This window comes from Pelodiscus sinensis, chromosome 15 (assembly GCF_052426305.1).
Source record: "Pelodiscus sinensis isolate ZL-2025 chromosome 15, ASM5242630v1, whole genome shotgun sequence".
Classification (NCBI taxonomy): Eukaryota; Metazoa; Chordata; order Testudines; family Trionychidae; genus Pelodiscus; species Pelodiscus sinensis.
The window spans coordinates 2504321-2527768 of NC_143066.1; the positions used below are offsets into that span (position 1 = coordinate 2504321).

At 41.4% G+C, this 23448-nt stretch overlaps 1 protein-coding gene across 9 annotated transcripts in view; it reads right to left on the bottom strand.

The window, feature by feature from the left end:
• Positions 1-23448, bottom strand: part of CRAMP1 (cramped chromatin regulator 1) — an 83608-nt gene that overhangs the window by 49092 nt on the left and 11068 nt on the right. For all 9 annotated transcript variants that reach the window (XM_075898994.2, XM_075898992.2, XM_075898991.2 and 6 more), the window contains 7 exons: positions 17115-17308; positions 16180-16333; positions 12433-12516; positions 10510-10558; positions 1975-2060; positions 702-825; positions 11-92 (listed from right to left, as the gene is read on the bottom strand). In XM_075898994.2, coding sequence (XP_075755109.2) covers positions 11-92; positions 702-825; positions 1975-2060; positions 10510-10558; positions 12433-12516; positions 16180-16333; positions 17115-17308 — 773 coding nt within the window. The remainder of the gene's footprint in view (positions 1-10; positions 93-701; positions 826-1974; positions 2061-10509; positions 10559-12432; positions 12517-16179; positions 16334-17114; positions 17309-23448) is intronic.

Here is a 23448-nt window from a genome sequence, read left to right on the forward strand (position 1 = left end):
AAAAGGATACAATGCGCACTTCATGGAGAGCCCACTTCTGTTTCAGGAACTCAATGAGGCTGGAGACCTTCCGATGTAACTCCACTATCATTCTGCACAGGAGAGAAACAATGCAAGAAAACTGAGAACACAGCAGAAACTCAAAGCACAACCAGCTGCCAATACAAAATCAAGGAGAGAAATTGGACCGGCACAGCATAAACCCATCTAGATATTTGTATAAGTTTACAACAGGCTACACAAAAAGCATTAGCAAAGATAATACAAACTAACATTTCATACCGACAAAATAAGAAAGCAAACAAATGTTCAGTAATATTGGGTTGTGACACTTACATTTTTAGGTCTGATTTTATAAACAAATAATTTTTAAGTGAGCTGGGGCTACACAAGACATATCAGACTCCTGAAAGGGGTATAGTATTCTGGAAAGGTTGAGAACCACTGCACTACAGTCAAGCATTTTTGCAGACAAGCACAAATGCTTTCAGGATCAGCAGATTTAACCATGATGGCTCTGGACTGATTATTAGTAAATATTGTGATTTAACTCTTTGAAACCCTGTTGGCAGATAGAATGGTACCAGTAGAGGATAAATCCTCAACGGAGAGTGAATGAAGCTGGAAAAATTCCTTGTACCACACCCATGAATTTCCTCCCTTCATTCTCAACATATAAGACCCATCTTGCCCTTGGGTACCTGAGCCGTGGATTCTGGGCAAGGCTCTGTACCCGAGCCCATGCATGATTATTTCGTGGCTGTAACTCCACAGGGACCCTCAGAGGAAGACGCACTGGCTTCTGATCCTCCTCATCACTAATGCCTAAGGGAAGAAGGAGAGCAAAACAACAGATCAAAGCAGACAGATGTTCCTGACACGTGCAACTCTGTCAGAATTGAGCTAAATGTTCAGTCACATTAATTCAAAATTATACGTGGGGAAAGCATCATAAGAGCACCTGCAAGGCTCATATTCACCTGCAAAACCTTCTTCTTCAGATTACCTCCAGTTCTGATACACCACTTATCTTTGGACACTGAAATTGTATGACAGCTGACAGCTGATTAAGTAGTGTGATGTCAAAAAACAGATGGCTGAAAACTGACAAGTGTGATCGTTCAGATCTTTAAACTTGCATTTAATATTGCTCACGGATGAAAGCGTGCACTATAGTGAGGTAGAAAGAGTAAAGAATATATGAAATGTTCAATGCGAAGCAACATGCTGTTCATTTGCCGGCTCCGGGATGAAGACAGCCATCCACACAAAGAACAGCCTGAGTAAAAGTCAGCTTTGTGCCTTAAGACTGCACTAGATCCAAGGCCACGTGATCCAATGATAAAAAATCATTAGCTGACCCTTTCCCACAAGATGAGTCAGGGCCACTGCCCCCTGCCTGTGGGACTGGCACATTGGCAGCTCCATGCAGTGATCGCGTGTCCTTCTCCTATCAGCCACTGCCCCGTTGCGCTATGCGCACACTGTGGAACAAGAGGTGCTGCAACTCTTTGGTGCAGCCACTCTGCAGCACATCTAGTACAGCAGCTGGCAGGAGCAGGATACTCAAGCCATTTCACTGACCCTATGAGGAGAGGTAGCCTGACCTTGAGTGGGGCAGGTTGTTTTCTGATCTGACCAAAACCCGACACATAGTCTGGTCCTTTCAGGTTTATCAGGTTGCAGGGCTCTCAGCTGGAGATGCAAAACAAAGAGATTCTCTCCAAAACAGCAACTTCCTGTCCAGTTTCTCTATGCACTGCAAGCAGCCAGCATCAGATCTCATTATCTATGGAAGTGGATGTTTCTCAAAGCTGTATCACTGGTGAGGAAAATGAATGGGGCAGCTAGAGAACAGAAACATCCTGTATCCCAAAGGAACCTGAAATAGCATGAACTCCCTTGCCAGAGGGGTACATTCAAAAACTCCCCACTGCCACTCACTCTCCTGAGCATCTGCTGCAACATACATACCATCTGGGTCACAAAGTTTCTTCAATGCCCTGCACATTGGAGCTTTGATTCGAAGGTTTCTCCCTTTGTAGCGAACAGTTGTGGCCCTGAGTACATTTGAAAGAGAAATATTTATAGGCACCACGAGCAAAGCAACATCTATACAGTTCAGTGAAAAAGTTGGATACAAAGAATCCTCCATGACTGGGCAGGAATGCAAGGGGTTGCTGAGCAGGAATCGAGGCTTACAAGGGCATGACAAGGCCTTTGCCAGAAGTGACTCTTGTACCCCTGCACTACTAGACTCACAGGAAGCGCAATACACGAGGCTGCCCATTGAGTGAGGGACCCTATATGAGAAACAGGTTTTAATTCTGTGTCCCATTGGCCAGAGATGATCCTCAGAGCCAGCCTCTCTCATTCTGGGGTGGCCATACAAGACCACTGTTGTGTCTGACTCTTCCCCCCACCCTCCCACCCCAAACAATTGCACCACTATGCACAGAGCCTGCCGGAAGATTCTGAAGCATCTCAGAGGATTCTTTGCATGCTCTGAAATCTAAAGGCCATCCTCAAGCTCCTCCCTATCGTAAATGAAGCCGAGCTGCTTGTGCTGGTGTCTGTGAACAGTAAATATTTACAATATGGGCAGACTGTCTTTTGGCTCCAACACCACATCAATATGCATAAGTCTCTGGAGAGGTAAGATGGCAATGTCTGTTTCCCGAATGGGACAAGTGTTGCTTTTAAACCTCTTTCTCCACTCCCTGTAGGCTGACCAGTCCTCTGGTTACAGGCACATGATGCAGGGCTGACAGCCCTGAGCAGCAGATGGTAGTAACCAGAAGTGGAATCCAGATGTGGAAAGGCTGGCTGAACTGAAGACCCTGCAGACTGTGAGGGGAAGCAAAGGAGTGCTGGAGACTGCCCCTATAGCAAGAGCCACCTTCGAAAGATGGCCCTGCAGAGTGTTCCTAAACTAGGCTGCTAACATGGGGGCTGTGGAAACTAAGCAGGACTAGGGGTGATGCCACAGGTCAAATAATGAAGTAGATCCAGATGTCTGAACCGTTAAGCTGCAGGCCTCTCCAGATTCAGAAACTTCAGAGCTGACAGGGTAGATTTTCCTTTGACTCAGTTGTCAGAAGACAGGAGAACTCTTTTTGTACTGGCATCTGTTGATAGAACTTTGTGATAGAAAAGCGGTGATGACTGATTCCTCAAAAAACAAACCCTCTCAAATGAAATAAAAACCCTTTCTTGCTTGAAACAAAAGCTACTTGCTAAGCTGCAGAACAGTGCTTCCTATCCTCGGTCTGCTACAAAGCGGTCAGCCACGGGGCCTTCTCCAACACACAGGGGCTGCTATTCCTCCCACTGATGCACTGTACTTTAACTGCTATAAACAGAGCATTGCTGCCCTTTCTTAGATTAACCAAAACCTGGAATTGTTTGGAGCCTCCTCTTAATTCCAGAGCCTGTTTCTGGCAGGGACCGATCCCTGATGCCTCAGACCTGGCTGTTTCTGTCATGCAGCAGTTGAAGAATGAGATTCCTTCCTGACCTCTGCAGCAGAGATTGTGCCCCCCCACCCACAACTTGAGTTTTGATCCCCTTATCCTTGCTACAGATATTACTGATCATGAAGTTGAGGGGTCCTCTTGAAAAATCAACCTCCTGTAGATTTACATAAGAACGGCCAGGCTGGGTCCGACCAAAGGCCCATCCAGCCCAGTGTCCTGTCTGCCCACAGTGGCCAATGCCAGGTGCCCCAGAGGGAGGGAACCGAACAGGGAATGATCAAGCGATCTCCCTCCTGCCATCCATCTCCACCCTCTGACACACAGAGGCTGGGGACACCGTTCCTTACCCATCCTGGCTAATAGCCATCAATGGACTTAACCTCCATGAATGTATCTAGTTCTCTTAACCCCTGTTATAGTCCTAGCCTCCTCAGGCAAGGAGTTCCACAGATTGACTATGCACTGTGCAAAGAAGAATGTCGTTTTATTTGTTTTAAACATGCTGTCCATTAATTTCATTTGGTGGCCTCTAGTTCTTCTATTATGGGAACAAGTAAATAACTTTCCTTTCCTTATTCACTTTCTCCACACCACTCATGATTTTATAGACCTCTATCATATCCCCCCTTAGTCTACTCTTTTCCAAACTGAAAAGTCCCAGTCTCTTTAATCTCTCCTCATAAGAGACCTGTTCCAAACCCCTAATCATTAAATACAAACAAGGACAGAACTGGCATGAATGAACATCATTCACAAGGACTGAAATCATACTCTCTCTCACTGTCCTCTAGGAAGATAACAAACCCAGATGAGAATGCTTCTAACAGACTGTTTTGCCTGAGTTTAGCTAGCGAACATTTTGTTTTGGGCAAGCATAGAACCACCTCCTTGTGTCAGACTCATCAGATATGAGGAGTATGATGTGTATGATGTCAAGTACCCACTTTTCCACTACAGACTCAAGTTTCAAATTTCCACTGGTGTTTGAGGACCTACAAAGGTTTACAAATATTTGTGATAGTCACAGTCCTGCCAGGAATATCACAGCATTGAGAATTCTATCCTAAGCTATGCTGTGTGGAATGGGAAATGAGTTTGGAAAGATCTAGTCTGCAGTCAACAAAAAGTTCTCGAGATCTGTCATCTTTGTTCAATATTTATTATTTGTCCTTCCCTCAAAATAGCAATAACAAAAACTTAAATGAATTGCAAGGTTGTCTACTTTTATAGTAACTCTTACAAATGTCCTTGCATTCTGATACTTTGTAACCTTCTAAAGCACTAATTTATAGGAGATTCACAATGCTTCCAGCAACAGAAATACACCAAAGTCCTGTCTATGCTAGGTAAAAAGGTATCACAACTAGGAATGTTAGTGGCTAGCTGGATAACCATGTAACTGATAAGCAATTGCTTACCGGTTAACCGCAACAACCCCCACTCCGTGCACTCTGCATTTAAAACTTGAGCTGGCAGGCTAGCTCCGATATAGAGGCAGCAGCACCACGCGGCAGGGGAAAAGCCAGTCCGTGCAGGGAGCCGGTTTAAAAATCAGCTCCTGCCTGCCTCCCTGCACTGGTGCCTCTATCAGAGGCAGCAGCACAAAAGTGGCAGGCAGCAGCTGGCATGTGCAGAAAGCCAGCTTTTAAACCAGTTCCCCATGCATACCAGCTCCCACGGAACCGCCTCTCCCCACACGTAAATACTGACATTTTCAGTGGTTACATATTTACCTAAATAAACGCATTTTAACATCCCTAGTTTTTTGCAAAGGGAAATCATTCCTCACCAATCTACTAGAATTCTTTTTTTTTGGGAGAGGGCGTCAACAAAGTATGTGGAAAAAAGGGAACCAGTGGATATAGTGTATTTAGATTTTCAGAAAGTCTTTGACAAGGTCCCTCAGCAAAGGCTCTTAAGCAAAGTAAGCTGTTAAGCGATAAGAGGGAAGATCCTCTCGTGGATTGATAACTAGCTAAAAAGGAACAAAAGGTCAGTTTTCAGAATGGAGAAGTAACTAGTGATGTCCCTCAGGAGTCCATACATATTCATAAATAATCTGAAGATGGAGTAAACAGTGAAGTGGCAAAATTTGCAGATGATATGAAATTGCTCGATATTTAAGCCTAAAGCAGACTGTCGTGAGTTTCAAAACGATCTCACAAAACTAGGCGACTGGGCAACAAAATGGCAGATGAATTTTCATGTTGATAAATGCAAAGCAATGCATATTGGAAAATAAAATCCCAATTAAATTTATAAAATGATGGGAACTAAATCAGTTATCTCTCAAGAGAGATCTTGAAGTCATTGTGGATAGTTCTCTGAAAAACACTCACTCAATGTACAGCAGTCATCAAAAAAGCAAACAATGTTAGAAATAATTTGTAAAATAATAATAAAACAGAGAATATTATACTGCCTCTATTTAAATCCATGGTATGCCCACATCTTGAATACTGCATGTGGATGTGGCCACCTAATCTTAAAAAAAAAAAAAAAAAAAAAGATATTTTGGCATTGGAAAAAGTTCAGAAAAGGGCAACAAAAATTATGAGCGGGGAATGGCTGCTATATGAGAAGAGATTATGGAGACTGGGACTTTTCAGCTTGGAAAAAGAGATGACTAAGGGGGAGGGGGATAGGATAAATGTCTAGAAAATCATGACTGATGTGGAGATAGTGAATAAGGAAAAGTTATTTACTTGTTCCCATAATACAAGAACTAGGGGCCACCACATGAAATTAATAGGCAGCAGGTTTAAAAACAAACAATAGGAAGTATTTCTTCACATAAAGCACAATCATGTGGAATTCCTTGTCAAAGGACATTGTGAACACAAGGACTTTAATAGGGCACAAAAAAGAGCTAGATAAATACATGGAGGTCCATCAATGGCTATTAGCCCAGATGGGCAGAGATGGTGTCCCTGGCCTCGGTCTGTCAGAAGCCGAGAATGGGCAACAGGGAGTGGATCATCTGATGACTGCCTGTTCTGTTTCATCCCCTGTGGAGCACCTGGCATTGGTCTCCGTCAGAAGACTAGATACTGGGCTAGACAGAGCTTTGATCTGACCCAGTACAGCCTTTCTTATGCTTTTATGTACAGTGGAAAACCATCAGCAGCATCACATCTGCACTTACAACCTGATCCAACTAAACACAGTGGAAAGTCTCCAACTAAATTTAACAAATTATGGATGAGACTAAGATTTTTGTCACTGAATCAGTGACTTCCAGAGACATCAATGACATTTTCCACTTCAGTGTTGGTGTGGAAAGCGCTGCCTACAGCTGCCTACCCACTATGGATGACTCCTGGAAATACCAGCTGTAGTCCCAGAGTTCTGAGTAGCCACAAGCCACAGATCAGAGGCAGATGAGTATCCAAAAGTCACCTACTTCAGGACAGGCCCAAGAAGTAAAACAGAACTTCACTGGTTATCACCTAGAGCCCCCAGCACATCACTGAATCTACAAACTATCCAGGAAAACAATCCTTCACTAATCGACGTTTGGGGACAAGCCAGTCCACACCTACAGACAGCTCCTCAACCTGAAGCAAATACCAGCACATACATACACCACCACAGAAACCTCTCTCTGCAACAAACCCTGTTGCCAATACTGTCCACATCTATCTACACAAGTGACACCATAACACAACCTAACCACATGAGCCACACCATCAGGGGCTTATCCACCTGCACTTCTGCTAACGTGATCTATGCCATCAAGTGCCAGCAATGCCCCTCTGCCATGTATACTGGCCAAATCAAACAGTATCTGCGCAAAAGGATAAATGGACATAAATCAGAGATTAAGAAAGGTAACACACATAATCCTGTAGGAGAACACTTTAACCTCCCTGGACATTCAGTAATAGATTTAAAAGTAGCCATCCTTCTGGAAAAAAAAAAATCAAAACCCCATTACAAAGGGAAACAGCTGAACTCCAATTCATCTGCAAATTCAGTACAACTAAATTTAACACACACACACTACAAAGGCAATTTCCCCTCTCTTGATATTCACATCTCCTCATCAGCTTCTGTGAATGAGCCACATCCACCCAGACTTGGTTAGCCTCATTAACACTAGTCCTACATTTGATAAGTAAATTCTCTCATTATATTTTTATACCTTTGCCTCTAATTTCCACTCCAATTCATCTAATCAAGTGAGATTTACCATGAAAGCTTATGCCCTAAATAAATCTGAAAATCAGATGTAAAAGTGCAGAAATAACAGAGATAGGGCAAATAAATTAATAGAATAAATCAAGAATGAAGGAACTAAGATAAAGGAAAAACTTTTGGCAGCACTACTGTTGGAGGAACACATCAAATTACTCTTTGTATTTCATGGGCTACCACAGTTTAGAAGCAAGAAATCAAATTATGATCCACTAAAACTACGTATTTACCTAGGTAGCTAATTTCTAAAGATGAGACACCTGCAAATTCATCATGTCTGTACCACAGAGCTTACTCAACACAGCCTGTGGGCCCTGCTGTACTGGATACTATTTCATGACATGAGCACTGAAAATGTTTATTCTTCACCCCTCTTTAAAATGAAAGATGAGCTAGATGAGCTCTCCTCCAAGTTTACATGTCCTGCTGTGTCAGAATAATTCTTCTTACTCCCTTTTCAGTAAGGCACGAGATCTTAAAAAAAAAAAAAATCTAGGAAGGAGTCCAATAATCACTTATAGCAACTTTCAACTAGTGTAAAATTAAATATGGCTGAAGAAGCCCGCTTCCTAATTAAAACATATGGCACAGCAGGGATAGGGAGAGGAGTAGTTTAATTAATTGAAAACAACATGACAGATGAATGAGTATCAAAACAGCAACCGCCTGTAACTCAAGCAGTTAGCTTAAAAATATGCTCTTCCTGCTTTCTTCTTGATTTCTTTTAACCACTGTTGTTTCCAAACCTAACAAAGAATTGAATATTTAAAAACTGACATTCCACAAAGATTAAGAACCTTTAATACAGGCTGAACTTCTCCAATCTGGCACTGTCTAGTCAGGTAACATCTGTGGTCTGACATGATTTTAGACAGACGGGTGTCCAATAAACACAGGTGTGGCCAAGTTTCCTGTAGTCCCATAAAGTTTCTTTACAGCCACCAGTCCTGGTTTTCAGTGTTCTGAGTGGCTATTTAGCTCTAATTTACCCTTAAAAATATCTTCTAACATCCCAGTAAGCAGCAGAAGTGCTGGTAATGCTGCTAGACAATGTTAACCTCCTACAGTCAGGCAAATTCTGATTAGGCACCAGTTAGGTCCCAAGGGTGCCAGACTAGAGTGATTCAACCTGTATTCATTCACATCCACAGCATTTCCCATCTGCTGAAACAGAATTTGTGGTGTTTTGGGCTTTCTTCAGTATAGATTCCCATTTGACTCAGGTATTGACAAATTAATTGAGAGTTATCAAACATGACTTAAGTATATCGACTCTAATCCTACAATATATTCAAGCACTCAATGCCCAGCAAAATCAAAGGGAGCTGAATCTCAGCACTTTGCAACATTATTCCTACACCAAACAAAGCAACCCTCTGGGCTCGTCTACACTGGCCCCTTTTCCGGCAGGGGCATGTTAATTTCAGCTATCGTAGTAGGGAAATCCGCGGGGGATTTAAATATCCCCCACGGCATTTAAATAAAAATGTCCGCCGCTTTTTTCCGGCTTTTAGAAAAGCCGGAAAAGAGCGTCTACACTGGCCCCGATCCTCCGGAAAAAGCGCCCTTTTCCGGAGGCTCTTATTCCTACTTTGAAGGAATTTATTACATTGTAGGGGCTGTAATTTGATTTAATATTCTGAAAAATATGAAATAATTTTGTTTCATATTTTTCCCTCCCTTTTTCAGGGAGGCACCAAGGCAGGGTCCCCTAATGTGGATGCGCTATCTTGATTTAGAGCCCCAGGAGGCACTAGGGAAGAATAACTTTAGAATGGCCCTAGTGAGGAGCTATTTTGACATAGCAGCAATGGAGCATCCACACACACCCTCTTCCAAAAGAGCTTTTTCAGAAGGAGTAGGAATAAGAGCCTCCGGAAAAGGGCGCTTTTTCCGGAGGATCGGGGCCAGTGTAGACGCTCTTTTCCGGCTTTTCTAAAAGCCGGAAAAAAGCGGCGGACATTTTTATTTAAATGCCGTGGGGGATATTTAAATCCCCCGCAGATTTCCCTACTACGATAGCTGAAATTAACATGCCCCTGCCGGAAAAGGGGCCAGTATAGACGTAGCCTCTCTGTTTAACTCAGACTACAAGCAAAATTAAAAATGTCTTATTCATTCTATTAACATTATCTCTAATTATTTGAGTTCTCTGATTTGTCAGAGTCTCTATATGTATTACTATTGATGGCGTTTATTTTGTTTTAAATTTCTCTCAGTTTAGACACAGAACTTCCATTTACCCACGTATATAGCTCCTATTACCACACAATTTCTAACACATTTAACATCTGCACACTGCTCTGTGTGGGTACTTGACGCACACAGAAATTAGGGGTGCGTCTACACTGCACCGTTTTTCCTGAATAATGGACGTTATTATGCAAAAACAATACTAGTGTCCACACAGCAATTGCTTTATTTAGAAAGAAAATCGAAATAACGGAGGACTTTTCCCGATGTTGCCAAACCTCGTTCCACGAGGAATAACACCTTCTGAAAAAGCTCTTTTGGAAGAGGGTGTGTGTGGATGCTCCATTGCTGCTATGTCGAAATAGCTCCTCACTAGGGCCATTCTAAAGTTATTCTTCCCTAGTGCCTCCTGGGGCTCTAAATCAAGATAGCGCATCCACATTAGGGGACCCTGCCTTGGTGCCTCCCTGAAAAAGGGAGGGAAAAATATGAAACAAAATTATTTCATATTTTTCAGAATATTAAATCAAATTACAGCCCCTACAATGTAATAAATGCTCCATGCACTGGACCGTGAACTTAGCAATCAAGCTGCTTTATGGTCCAATTTTATTATTTGGGGAAAAAAAAAAATCTTACTTACCCAATTTGAATGAGCTCATTAAGTTTTGTTGCATTTTTATCATCCATACCTTTAAATGAAAAAGAAAACAAAATATAATATGTTACAATTAAATAACCGGACACAAATGATAATCATGCCTGTTCACCTTATAGTTTATGATTTTGTATTAATAAAAAGCATCTTCCCATTGTAACATAATAATACCAGAGATACAATGTAAAGTTCCTGAACAGGTTCTATTCATATGCTTCAGGACAGTACAATTCAGTTTAAGACACGTAGGGTTTATACACATTCTGCTGTATTAATTACATTTCAGTCACAGATTAAAAGACCAAAGTTCATCAGTTCTATGTTTCTGGGTGTGGATCTGATACTGCAGTATTGACAGCAAAGCTTTCTATTCTTCATGTTCTGAATCTGTTGCTAAGTAGCATAGCACTGTACAGAAGCCTGAAGCCTTCACAGGTTTGGATGCAGTAAAAGAAAAAACACACATACACCCACATCCTCTGCAATGTACTACACATTTTGGAATGCCCATTGTGATAACTTGATTTATATTCTCTAAAGGTAGCAAATCCTTGTTCTATTTGCTGAAGAATTGACCTTTCCCCAACACTGCTGGAAATTATTCCTGACATGCTTTCATCCTTCCATGGCACCTGCAATTTCTGGGATTTCCAAAGGAAAGGGAAATAAGCTGATTCCAGCAAGCAGCAGAGCAGACCTGGGAGGGGGAGCTTGCTACTCAGGTCTATTGGACAAGCAGAAAGAGAATTTTCATGGTGATAGTGAAGATGGTACATAAGAGGATGCAAAAATTATTAGATAATACTACAGATGTGTAGACAACATGCACAAGTCACCAAGATGACTAGGTGACACTACTTCCAGTCACTGCCAAGCTGAGGTCAGCTGATGCTCCTTGTCACAGAATGAGGAGAAGAGGGAGATACACTGTTGGTGTTTTCTACTGACAATGCAACCTGCCCTGCCTTTGTCATGAAGATCATCAACATTGCTCTTCAAGATGAATGAATACACTGAAGATCCTACCAGAACAACGTGAGTGTGAACAGTCCAAACTGTCCAATTCATGAGACAATACAGTAAAATCCCCAAGTGAGGAGAGAATATAGTAAAAAGCCCCCAGATGCAGCACTATACAGCAAGAATTTAAATGATCCACTGATGATGCCTTCTTGGTTGTTTATGTTATAAATAATCCAACCTTTACAAGGACATAAAAGTTAAGAATATGCTACATTTAATTCCCATATCCCACGAGCAAAGCCATACATGTAGATGCTGTACCATTCCTGTTAGGGCACTGGCCCCATACAAAATGCTTGGGACTAGACTGAATGAAACACTTGGACAAACTAGAGTAGATTGCAAAAGTTGGTTGATTTAGAAGGAATGTTACCGAACATAATGTAAGATTTATTAATTTTCAGTATTTTGTTATATAAATATTTAAGGCCTGATTCAGAGACTAGCACCATCCCAGACTGATTTTGAAGGAACAAATAATGGAAGATTCACATGATACAGTTTACATCTTCAATTATTTGATTTGCAGGAACAACCAGGTAGCCAGATGTATAAATTAAACATATTTCACCTACAAAACAGTAGATGGTTTTAAAAAAAAAAAAAATCAGGCCTGTGTTTTCTGTATTGTCTACAGAAAGAAGGCTAAATAGAGCTGTTAAAGAAAAAAGGAAATCCCATGTGACTGGACAAAAAAATTCTCATAGAAAAACAAACACACACTCCTTAAGAAAGCTTCATGGCAAACATCTGTACCCAGATATAATGGGCAGACATTCTGAAAGCCATCAAAGCACATCAGAGCCCTGAAGGAAGAACTCCATGATTCTACAATTGGAAAACACCCAACAATAAATTTCCATCGTAGAAGACATTTATACTCACAGCCCCCAATCTTCTTCCTTAGTTCCCCATAACAGACTAAGCCATAAAGCTCCAGGGAGGATTTTTTCAGGCCTTGAGAAAACACTGCAAAAGAAAAGAAGTGCCAAGTGAGATATACGAGACACAGAGGCTATGTCTAAACTACACGAGGGATGTAAATCAGATGTTTCGAAAGCGCAAATGAAGCAGGGATTTAAATATTTAAATCCCCACTTCATTTGCACTTTCGAAAAGTCTAATTTACATCCCTCTGCCGACAGGGGTGTAGTTTAGATGTAGCCAGAGAGAAAGAACCCTCACTGCAGATATGCCATGAGTCACAATATACCATGTATCTTTCCAACAAAAACACCCTCAATGAAAGGCACAAAAATCCACATATTTAATGAATACACAAAGATCTCTCTGCAGATAGCACTAAGTCCAATTTCACTGTAATGCCAAGTCACAGGAGTGTATACTTCAAAACTGTGGTTTTATGTCTGGGAAACCCAACATTTTTATATAGGATCAAAACAGATTTCACAGAATTTTAACAAACAGTCTTTCAGCAAAATAAGCTCATGTTAGCTGTGACAATTTGCTATTACTCCACAACTCTATCATCACATTATGGCTACAGTCAAATTCAGTTTCAAGACACACTGCTGTCTTCTGGAAAATCCAAACGTGTTCAGTGACTGACTGACTGACACACACACAATCTGTAATATACAAGTACATCTTGACATTTTATATATGTATATTTTCTAATTCTTGGGCAATATGCAGGATTTTTTCTTCCAAAAAGAAAATACATTAGTGTTTGCATTTTACTTGTATTGTGGTAGCATATATTCATGGCTGGTGGTAAAAATATCCTTTGGCATACAAGTCAGATAAAGAAATATTTACATCCTATGCTGCAGTAAGTACTGCATTTTTCTTTGATTTACAGCCTACCAATAACTCTAAAATTCAGCCATATGCATTTTCACCAGTACTCAAAAATTTAGCCACATGCTTCACAGATTCTTAAGCCTCTACCACAAGCAACTAAGATGGCTTTATGCCTTGTAGAGTTAGGGATATTACCTTCATTTATTCGTTTCTGCTTACCCAGCCCAAAACTGACCATCTATCTTGGAAGGACTTCTGAAGTTATATGGAGATAGGTTTCTTCCAATGCTGGATTTGCAGGGTCATTAAACTAAACTGTGGCCATCTTCTGTATATAGAGAGAACACTCAAAGAATATCTATGCTAACTGTGCTTTACAAATGGAAATCCTCTTCAACATCCTAATCTTAGGGAGAAGAACAATCAATTTTTAAAAGAGATTTTACTACGGAGCATTTATTTATATGTTTCTTCTGCTTTCCCCAGAAGCATGTTTTAACACATGCTATAGAACATTTGGAATTGGTCATCAGCACTGAAAGTCTTACGTTTCTCTCAGACAAGCACATTTCATTAGCAAGAGTGGTTATACTGGTAAAAATTAATGGGATGAACTAGAGATGTTAAATTTAGATTATTTGGCTAACTGAATTGTCAATGCAATTTGTATCAATTGTTCAATTTGTCAATAAGGGCACCTCCACCTTTGAAGTGTAGCAACAGTCCCAGGGCTGTTGCTACATTTTGAAGGCAAAAGCTCTGCGGGGAGCATGGAGCCAGCAGGGGGACTCAAGCAGTTCCCACTGACCCTATGCGTCACGCAGTGTTTCAAAGTGGTAGTGCAGCATGGAGCCCGGAGTCAGCAGGGGAGCTGACTCCAGGCTCTGTGCAGCACTACTGCTTTGAAGCACTCCTTCCTCTTTCCCCCCCTTGCTGCCTCTTTCAGATAGAGGCAGCGGTGGGGCAGGGGGAACCACTAGTCGACTAGCGTGCCGAGTATCCGCTAAGCATTTGCTTATCAGATAGTCGACTAGTCATTCACATCCTTAGGATGAACTGATTGCGGGGACTATCGCAAAAGTTAAAGAATTGTTTAAGGGCAAATGTATTTAGCCACCTTCTAGATAGAACAATACACAACTAGATTACAGGATCAGTTGGCTATGACAGCTAAGGGGACCTGTACTTGCTGCTCAACTTGCTAAGAGGCACTCCTGATTAGTTCTTTTGAATATTGGAAGATACTACATTTTAATGGAATTCACACACTGTGATACAGATTTTTTTTTATATCCATCATTTAGACAAGGTTATTTGCAGCAGTCCTGGATCCTGGTATTTGTCTACACTTACGTTTAAAGCACAGTCATAACAGCGCTCTACGTAAACCACCTCTGAGGGGCATAGCTAACAGCGCTGGGAGTGTGGCTCCCAGACTTGTGGCCTGGTTCACACTGGCTCTTTACAGTGCTGTAACTTGCTGTGCTCAGGGAGATATTTTTTCATACCCCTGAGCCAGAAAGTGACAACACTGCATAAAGTGTCAGTTTCACCTTTACAAAGTACATATAATTCAAGTGAATTCATAAAACATTCCCCTCAGCACAGCAAGTTACAGCACTGTAAAGAGCCAGTGTGAACCAGGCTACAATGCTGGGAGCCATGCTCCCAGTCTCCCAGCACTAGTCAAGATGACAGACTCGCTACTCATCTAGATGATGGACTTAAAAAAAAAAATCTAATTCCACTAAAATGTAGTATCTTCTAACACTCAGGACTTCAGCACTAATTACCATGACAAGCAGTTTCCCCACTACTGTCCAACAAGGAGGGAGAGAACATACAATGCTTAGGATTCTTGCATTGTTGATTCACTGAAATAAAGTAACTTAGAGGTATATTAAATGGATGAGTGCAAGAAAAGTTGAATTTTTCAGTAATATATTAACATGAGAGATGTAAAATCCCATTTAATCAATTAACAGGTGAAATGTAATGCTTAACTGGCCCCTGGCCCACAGTATGGCCCAGCAGCCTGGCACGGACCACTCCCCAAGGCATGCTGGGCCTGGCTAGGCTGGAGATGAAGGTCTGCTTCAGCCCAGCCAGGCCCACCACACTGCGGCTGCTCTACCCCAGGTCTGGTCGGGTCCACCTTACTATGGATGGGAGGCTGCTCCAGCTAGGCCACCAGTAACTAGTTATTGGTAAGCACCACTCTTAACAGGAGATGCTTTCCAGGTAATGGTTAACTGTTACCCAGGAGCAGCTGCCATGGGCACAGAGCTGCTCCAGCCCTGCATGTCGCTGGAGCACACTACCTCTGTTTAATCAGCTAACTGGTTAAACTTAACATTTAATTAGTTAACTAAACAGGATATTACATCCCTAGTTAACACGCAGACAATTTTCTTCTTACTGGATTTTGCTTGGCTCAAGAATTTGGGATTACTGATGTCATGTCTAGCTACAATGCTCTGCCTGGCTAACATCCATGTTGAACCCTTGGAATGGTGACATGCAGAATATGTTGGAAGATACAGCTCTTATCTTTTTGCTGTTTAAGGTCAATAGTTAGGTGGTCATTTATTATACTTGTGTGGGTTCAGTAACAGAGGAATGGTCTTATTTTGCAGATAGCTGTTGGAAAATATTTTGTTTTAAATTTGTGAGTGAGCCTACTTGTGGCCTTGACAAAAACAGTACAAAGTATTCAGTGATATCTTAAGAGTACATGATATTTATTTCTCTTCATCATTTCTTGTGCACTCAGACCATATAAAAAGACAGAACTCCAACTCCCACAAGAAGGAAGACTCATTCCAGAACCTCAGCTGGCCATGGAATCCACTTCCTCTGCATACTCACCATTATCAAAATCAATATATTTAGAGATCTTGTGCCAGGTGCGGTAGTAGAAGTGCCGGACCTGCTCTTTGTTCTTCACCATACTTGCTGGTTTGCCTTTCTTCTTGTACTTCAGGGCAATATTGTTCTGAATAGCTTCAAAGTCCTTCCCGTGCTGAAAAAGTACAAGATTCAGTAAAGCTCTATATTAAAGAATTGAGATTATGTTGCTGCTTTGCAGCAAAATTATATATACTTTATTTCTGACGGTTGGAATAGGGGCAACATATGTATTTTTCCCCACTGCAAACAATTTACATCACTGTTAAATTGTGTTTTTATAACAAACGTTTTATAAATGCAAATAAAATACAAAACATCATATGATTTAATTTTAGCTGCTTCTGTGTTTATTATGGAATGCTCACATCTACTAAGAAGTTCCTGCTGAGAATTTAACATTTTGCTTTTCCAGGTAGAATAAAGGTGGAATAAAATAGAGAAATGGCCCTAGCAATGTCAAGGAATGGTGCAACTTTGTCGATTATATCAGGAGGCAGACAACTTTATTTTGACAGACAACCTTAAACATGTGCATATTCTATGGACAAGGTAAGAGAATGAGGTTGGGGGGGTTGAATGCATATAGTAAACATATTTATTTTTCAGGTTCCATAGTGCCTGATACTTTTAAGTAGATAGCTTTGGTTCTCTCTCAGTGCAAGATAGATAGATTTGTCTTCTCAAGGTCCCTTCCAGTCCGATCTTTTTCACATGCATTATGCAGCCAGCATGCTCACCTGTATACACGATGTGTGTGCATACAAAATCAATCTGAAATATCATCCTCTACAAACTCCCAAATCAAGCTTTCATTTGAACAAAACTAAGCCAGTCAAGCATGAGCCCCATAAGAAGTACCCAGACCACCTGCCTGCCCTTCTTCTTCCACACACCTCATAAAGTCCTTCAAAGAAGGTATTCTTGTCCTCTGTGCTCCATGATTCCCATTGACGTCTGACCTTTTTTCCTTCCTCCTTCTCCCCACTTGAGGTCCCCAAATTTCTTGTGGCAGTCTTAGAAGTCCCAGCAGGAGTGCTGGGAGGAATTCCTGATGTACTACAGGATGAGGTCCCTCCATTATCTATACCTTTAGATAACAAAACAGAATTTAGAAGCATTGCAAGAGGTCACATATAAAGGGGAAAAATCATAGAGAATTAAAAAAAAAAAGTCCGATTTTTTGATTGTATGATGTTTTGCAAGGATTTCACCTATAACACACAAGGCGGATGAGTTGCTGAAAGTTATGAAAAGCAGCAGTACCTCTCAGTGGGAAGGTCAGCAGGCAAACATAAGGTAGGCTAGAGTGGGTCAATTATTCATTTCCAGAGATACAGAAGATAATCTCACCAATCTCTCTCCAGAGATATTATCAGAATGATGCAAGTTGCAGTCCCTATACTGGCAGTCCCTAAACTGGAATACAATAGAAGTACATATACACTGCATAGCCAAAAAAAATGTAAACACAATATTGAATGCTGCTGTGCACATGAGTAAACTATTGAACTAAGAGCTGCAAGAGCGGAACTTAAAACAAACTCAATTGATTAAAAAAGGGCACAAGTAAGCAACCACATTATTTAGTAGAGCGGAATTCTAAATAATTCCATCTTCTCTATACAGTCTCTTCTGAACTCTTCCATTGGAGTGAAGAGGAGGTGTGATTCAAAGCAGGGAAGTGTTTTTTTGAATGCAGTCCTCTTTTTACCTTCTGAATTAATTTTTTTTTAGATGTCCAACTATACCAGTTGTCACCAACCAGTAGATTGGGATCTACTGGTAGATCTTGGAGTCTCAGACAGGGGATCCGGACTGGTTTGGCCAAGAGGCTATCAAGTGCCTGCACATCAGCTGTCTTTCTCCCGTCCCCTCCCAACCCAAGACTGCTGCACACTTCTTGCCCTTTGCTTGGAGCTGTCCCCTCAGAAGCCTCCTGCTTGCTGTGCAGGGCAGGGCAGAAGAGGGGTGCTGATGTCAAGGTGTCCCCTTCCACTCTGTATTTTTTCTCACCAGAGCAGAGAGGGGACACAACAGGACTTGGGATGGCGTTTGCTGGCTGCTTTTGGGAGTGGTGCAGGGCCAGGGTTGGGGTGAGCCTGCCTTAGCCCCACTGCACCACCACCCAGGAGCCACCTGAGGTAAGCAGAGTCCAGCTGGAGCCCACATCCTGAAACCCTACCCCAGTCATGAACCTACTTCTGCACCCCAAGCCTTTGCCCTAGCCGAGTACCCGTGCATCCAAACACCCTCCCAGAGCCTGCACCCAGAACCTGAACCCCCTCCAGCATCCCAAGTGCCTGACCCAAGTTCAGCTCAGAGCCCCTCTTGCACTTGCAATCTCTTAATCCAAGACCAGAGCCTGCACCCCCACCCTCTGCCCCAGCCTGGTGAAAGTGAGGGAGGATGGGAGAAGGAGGAAGGGAGAATGGGGGAGGAAAGGAGGGAGGATGGAGTGAGCAGGGGCACAAAGGCGCACAAAGGAGGCTGCACACGGGTATTTGGGTGTGAGGGAGATCTTGGATTGCACTTAAATTCAAAAAGTGATCTCCTGCTTAAAAAGGTTGAAGATCCCTGATCTATACTCAATACCCATATCTCAAAAATCAATGGCCAGACACAGATTTATCAAGGGTTTTCTACAGGCCATACAGCATGTTTGGTATCTAAAACATTCATTTCATTACATGAAAAGCAAAATGAATGAAGTCTAAGCATCTAAAGACGCCAATAAAATGAAACTATTTTTCAGAAATTAAATCAGTTTTAATATAATACTTATTTGCATGAAACAACATGAAAGTGATTATTCTACTGAGGGTCTCTTTCCTATGCGCATTTAGAAACTTCATTCGTTTAGCTACTAAATAGTATGATATTTAATTCAAAGTTGCTTCACCCTTTCTTTCTCATATCATGTTTGGAATAGCTAGGCTCTCTGAAATTATAGGTTCTAGTCCTGGAAAGGTCAACACCTCCTTTTATCTTCGGAAAGCAGATACATTTCATATAGTATATCATGGGAGTTTCTCTTGGGTAAGACCTTTGAGACAGAAGGCCAAACAAAACTAGAGATGAAGGATAAAACACTCATGTTTTGGCTCCGTTTACTCATTTTGTTAGTCCAGGGATCCCTATACATTGTTAAGCCTGGTAGCACTGGTACATCAGACTTCAGTGACTGGTGCTTTGGCCCCCACTCCCAAGCTTCATTATGTTCCCTGTGGCTGCATCACTGAGCCTGACTCTATCAACTGTGCAAATTTAAACCACTCTAAATACTGGACTGTTGGTAAAACCTAGTACTTAGCTTGGTAAACAAATACATGGAAATGAAAAGGTCAGGACTCATTGGGCTGAATAGGACTAAATTTTTAGTATTCCATCTGGCCTTCAGAAAAGTGAACCAGTTCCCTCATGCGTGGCTTGAGTTTTATTTTCATAATGTTTGTGCTTTGATTGTTAGAACACAGATGTTCTACCTAGAAGCATGAAGACTGAAAACTTGCTAAAATATTGCCCTAAAAATTGAAGGACTGAAATGCAAAAGCCTAATATGCATGTTACCAACAATGGAACCCTGCCTACATCAGATAAAGTAGGTGAGTCAGAGAGAACCCTGGTATCTAACAAAGGCTAGTCACCACCAGCTTTTCCATCCAGGTTCTAAACAGCAGCTTAGTGTTCGGTCTCCAACAGCCCCAATGGCACCTTTTAGAAGTCAGAAAATTCACAGCTTCAGCAGATACCACATACAAAGGGCCACTCTCCAATAGAGACTCAGAGGGGTAGCCATATTAGTCTGTAACTTAAGCAATCCTGTGGTGCCTTAGAGACTAACAAATATATTATGAGTTTTCATGGGTAAAACCCACTCCAACTCATCTGATGAACTGGGTTTTACAAATATAGCATGAGCTTTTGTGGGTAAGTCTTTATGGTACCACAGAACTGCTTGTAAAATAGTTAATCTCCCCTATATCAGCCTAACGGACCATGCATTAGATTAGGCTCCACTTATCTGCATTCTCCAGGCCAATATTAAAAAGAGTAGAGTGAGCAAAATGACATTTTCACTTGTCAGCTGCCAACTTGAATGTCTACCATGTATCTGCTGGAAAGGAATGTGACGTTTACTGTTACTTGCATAGAACAAGGGCAAAATTAAGAGTTAAATATGCTCGTCTCCATTTCCTAAAGTATATCTATTGAATACCATCTTCTAAGGCATGTCAAAAGATTCTTTCTGAATAGTCTTTTTAGATGTTTTGTCCTTTTGCCATAGCAATCAGTAACACTAGGACTGCATTTAAAACTTTTTTCAAAAAGTACCTCTTAGCTGAAGGATTGCATTAGAAAGACTCGAAGGAAATTTCTTCTTGGCTCTAGGATTGAGTGTTAGCCATTGAATTAGTTTTTAACATTTGCACAGTTGCATAGCAAAATACTTCTCCCTAAGCATGTAAGTAATGTGTAACCGTTTGAGTTTCAGAAAGGTTACAACAGCACCCTGCTATGTGCATAGCAATATTTTTCTTGTTGAAGAGCAACCAAATGCAAGACATGTGTTCAAACCTTTTCCATCCCTGTTCTCTAAACAAATCCTATGGTTAAATAGCAGTCAACAATGGCCAGATACAACACAACACACTGCAGTCGACCCATCAAAAAGGCATGTACATTAGGAATTCAGCAAATCTTCCTGACCTCTGGGGAAACCCTCCAAAGCTGCAGCCTGGATCTGATTCGCTTTCTGCCCAGAGAGGGAAAAGCAGCTCCAGCTAGGAACAGGATAAAAGACAGGCATGGCTGATGCTTCAGTTTGAGTATTTGCCCGGTAATGGGAAAACCAGTTCATGGCCTGTTTGCCTTCTGCAGCAAATGGCATAGGCTTCTCACAAGTACAACTCCATGACAGCACTATCCCATGGAAATGTTCACACTGCATTTTTAATGCTGAAACCTGACACTTCAAGACAGTCAAATAGCCAATAAAGATGAAGCCTAATTGTGGGCTTCTTCCATCTCCCCTATAATACATAACCAAATTACGCAGCTGAACTTGTTCAAGTATGCCTAATTCCAACTGCTTACAGGGATCTATACACAAAGAATGTGTTTAGAAGCTTCAGAGGGGAGCAGAGTTAGTCTGTACAGGATAAACTTAAACAACAACAGTCTGGTAGCACTTTATAGACTAACAAAACATTTAGATGGTCTCGTGAGCTTTTGTGGGCACACCCAACTTCTTCATCTGAAGATGAAAACTCCGGTCATCTGAAGAAGTTGGCTGTGCCCACGAAAGCTAATGAAACCATCTACACGTTTTGTTAGTCTATAAAGTGCTACCAGACCATTCGTTGTTTTTTTTAAGTTTAATGTGTTGAGAAGCATTCTCTACCCAGCAGTACATATTTTAGTAAATGCAGAGACATACACAGTCTGACATGGTACATTTACACACACTGTACAGAAGTTTAAATAAATGTTGGTTGAGGCTCCCACCCACAGTATGTAAGTATTCACTTGTTCGCACATTAAAAGAAAGGGTTAAGAAGAGGTTTGCATTTAGACACACTAGGCATACAACTGAGTACTCATTTCTACTATGCAAAATTACTTGGAAAGTTTAAGATATGATAGAAGTATGGTTAAGCTTGTATGAACACTTCGACTATAAGGTCTTTCACTTACACACACCTCTTACAGGATTTTATAATATGGCTGGGGGAAATGTAATCAGACAGAAATACTTGGTATACAATGTTCAGCCTGGAAAAAACTTTTTTTGTTTTAAACAGGCAAAATTTAACACAGAATTTTACACACAAAGTTAGGATTTAGGGGCATACTGTGTGTTAACCAACCTGAGGCACAGTATATTTTTAAAATATTGTTAGATAGCATTCCTTATTATTATAATTAAGGATATTATTTATTCATGGATTCTCTGACTCCATGACTTCAGCTTCTGCAGTGACTGGTAGGGATGGATCCTGGACAGTGCACAGTACATCCGCAATTGTGGCAGGAGCAGAGGCTGTGCACCCCCATAGTTTTGGCTGGGGCTGTGTGTCCCTCATCCCCCTTGGCTTTGGTTGCCACCAGGCTTTGCCCCCACCTCTGCAAAGCTGCAGCAGGGCTGTGTACCCCCTAAGACAGAAGGCCTGGGGCTGTGAGTCTTCCTGTTTCCCATACAGTGGGGCTCAGGCTCTCAATCCCAACCCAAGGAATTCCACTTTACATTCCTTTCCCCTTAGACCCTTCTCCCCCCATTACATTTAGTACAAGTGCTGAACAGGTCACGGCTCCTGTGAAGTTTTGTTGATTGCTTGTCACCTGGCCGACTTACTAAAAATAACTGACAAAATCTTAACCACAGTTACAGTATTTAACACACAAGAGTTGTATCCTTACGTGGAAAAATACAGTTCCCATCAGTGCTCCCTCTAAGCTGTATAGCAGCCACGCCCCTTACTGGCAGACACCAAATGCAACTCAGCACTTTGGTACTGCTGTCTGACTGTCAAACTAAATTTGAAAGCCAATTTTCAAAGCTTAAGGATTTAAAAAAACCACAAAAACCAAGTTTTTCAAAAAGGTTTGCTGTTTGATTGAGTGCAGATCACAGTTAATCAGTGACTTAATGCATTGCTATAGCACATACAACTACGTCTACACTGCAGAGCTATTTCGGCATACCAGAAGTATCCAAAAATAGCTATTCCATTTCTATTGAAGCAGCCCGTTATTTTGAAATTGACATAACAGGCATCACTGAAACCTGGTGGAATGACATAGTAGTCATCACTGAAGCCTGGTGGAATGAGGAAAATCTGTGGGACACAATCATACCGGGATATAAAATATATCGAAAAGATAGAGCAGGCCAGTTGGGTGGCGGAGTGACACTGTATGTGAAAGATAATGTAATAAAATGAAATAAATGTAATAAAAATATTAAATGAATCAACATGTTCAATAGAATCGCTATGGATAGTAATTCCATGCTCCAATAATAAGAAATTAGCAGTAGGGATATATTACCGACCACCTGACCAGGATAGCGATACTGACATTGAAATGCTGAGGGAGATTAGAGAGGCTACCAAATTAAAGAACTCTGTAATAATGGGGGATTTTAATTATTCCCATATTGACTGGATACATGTCACCTCAGGAAGAGAAGCAGAGATAAAATTTCTCAACAGCTTAAATGACTGCTTC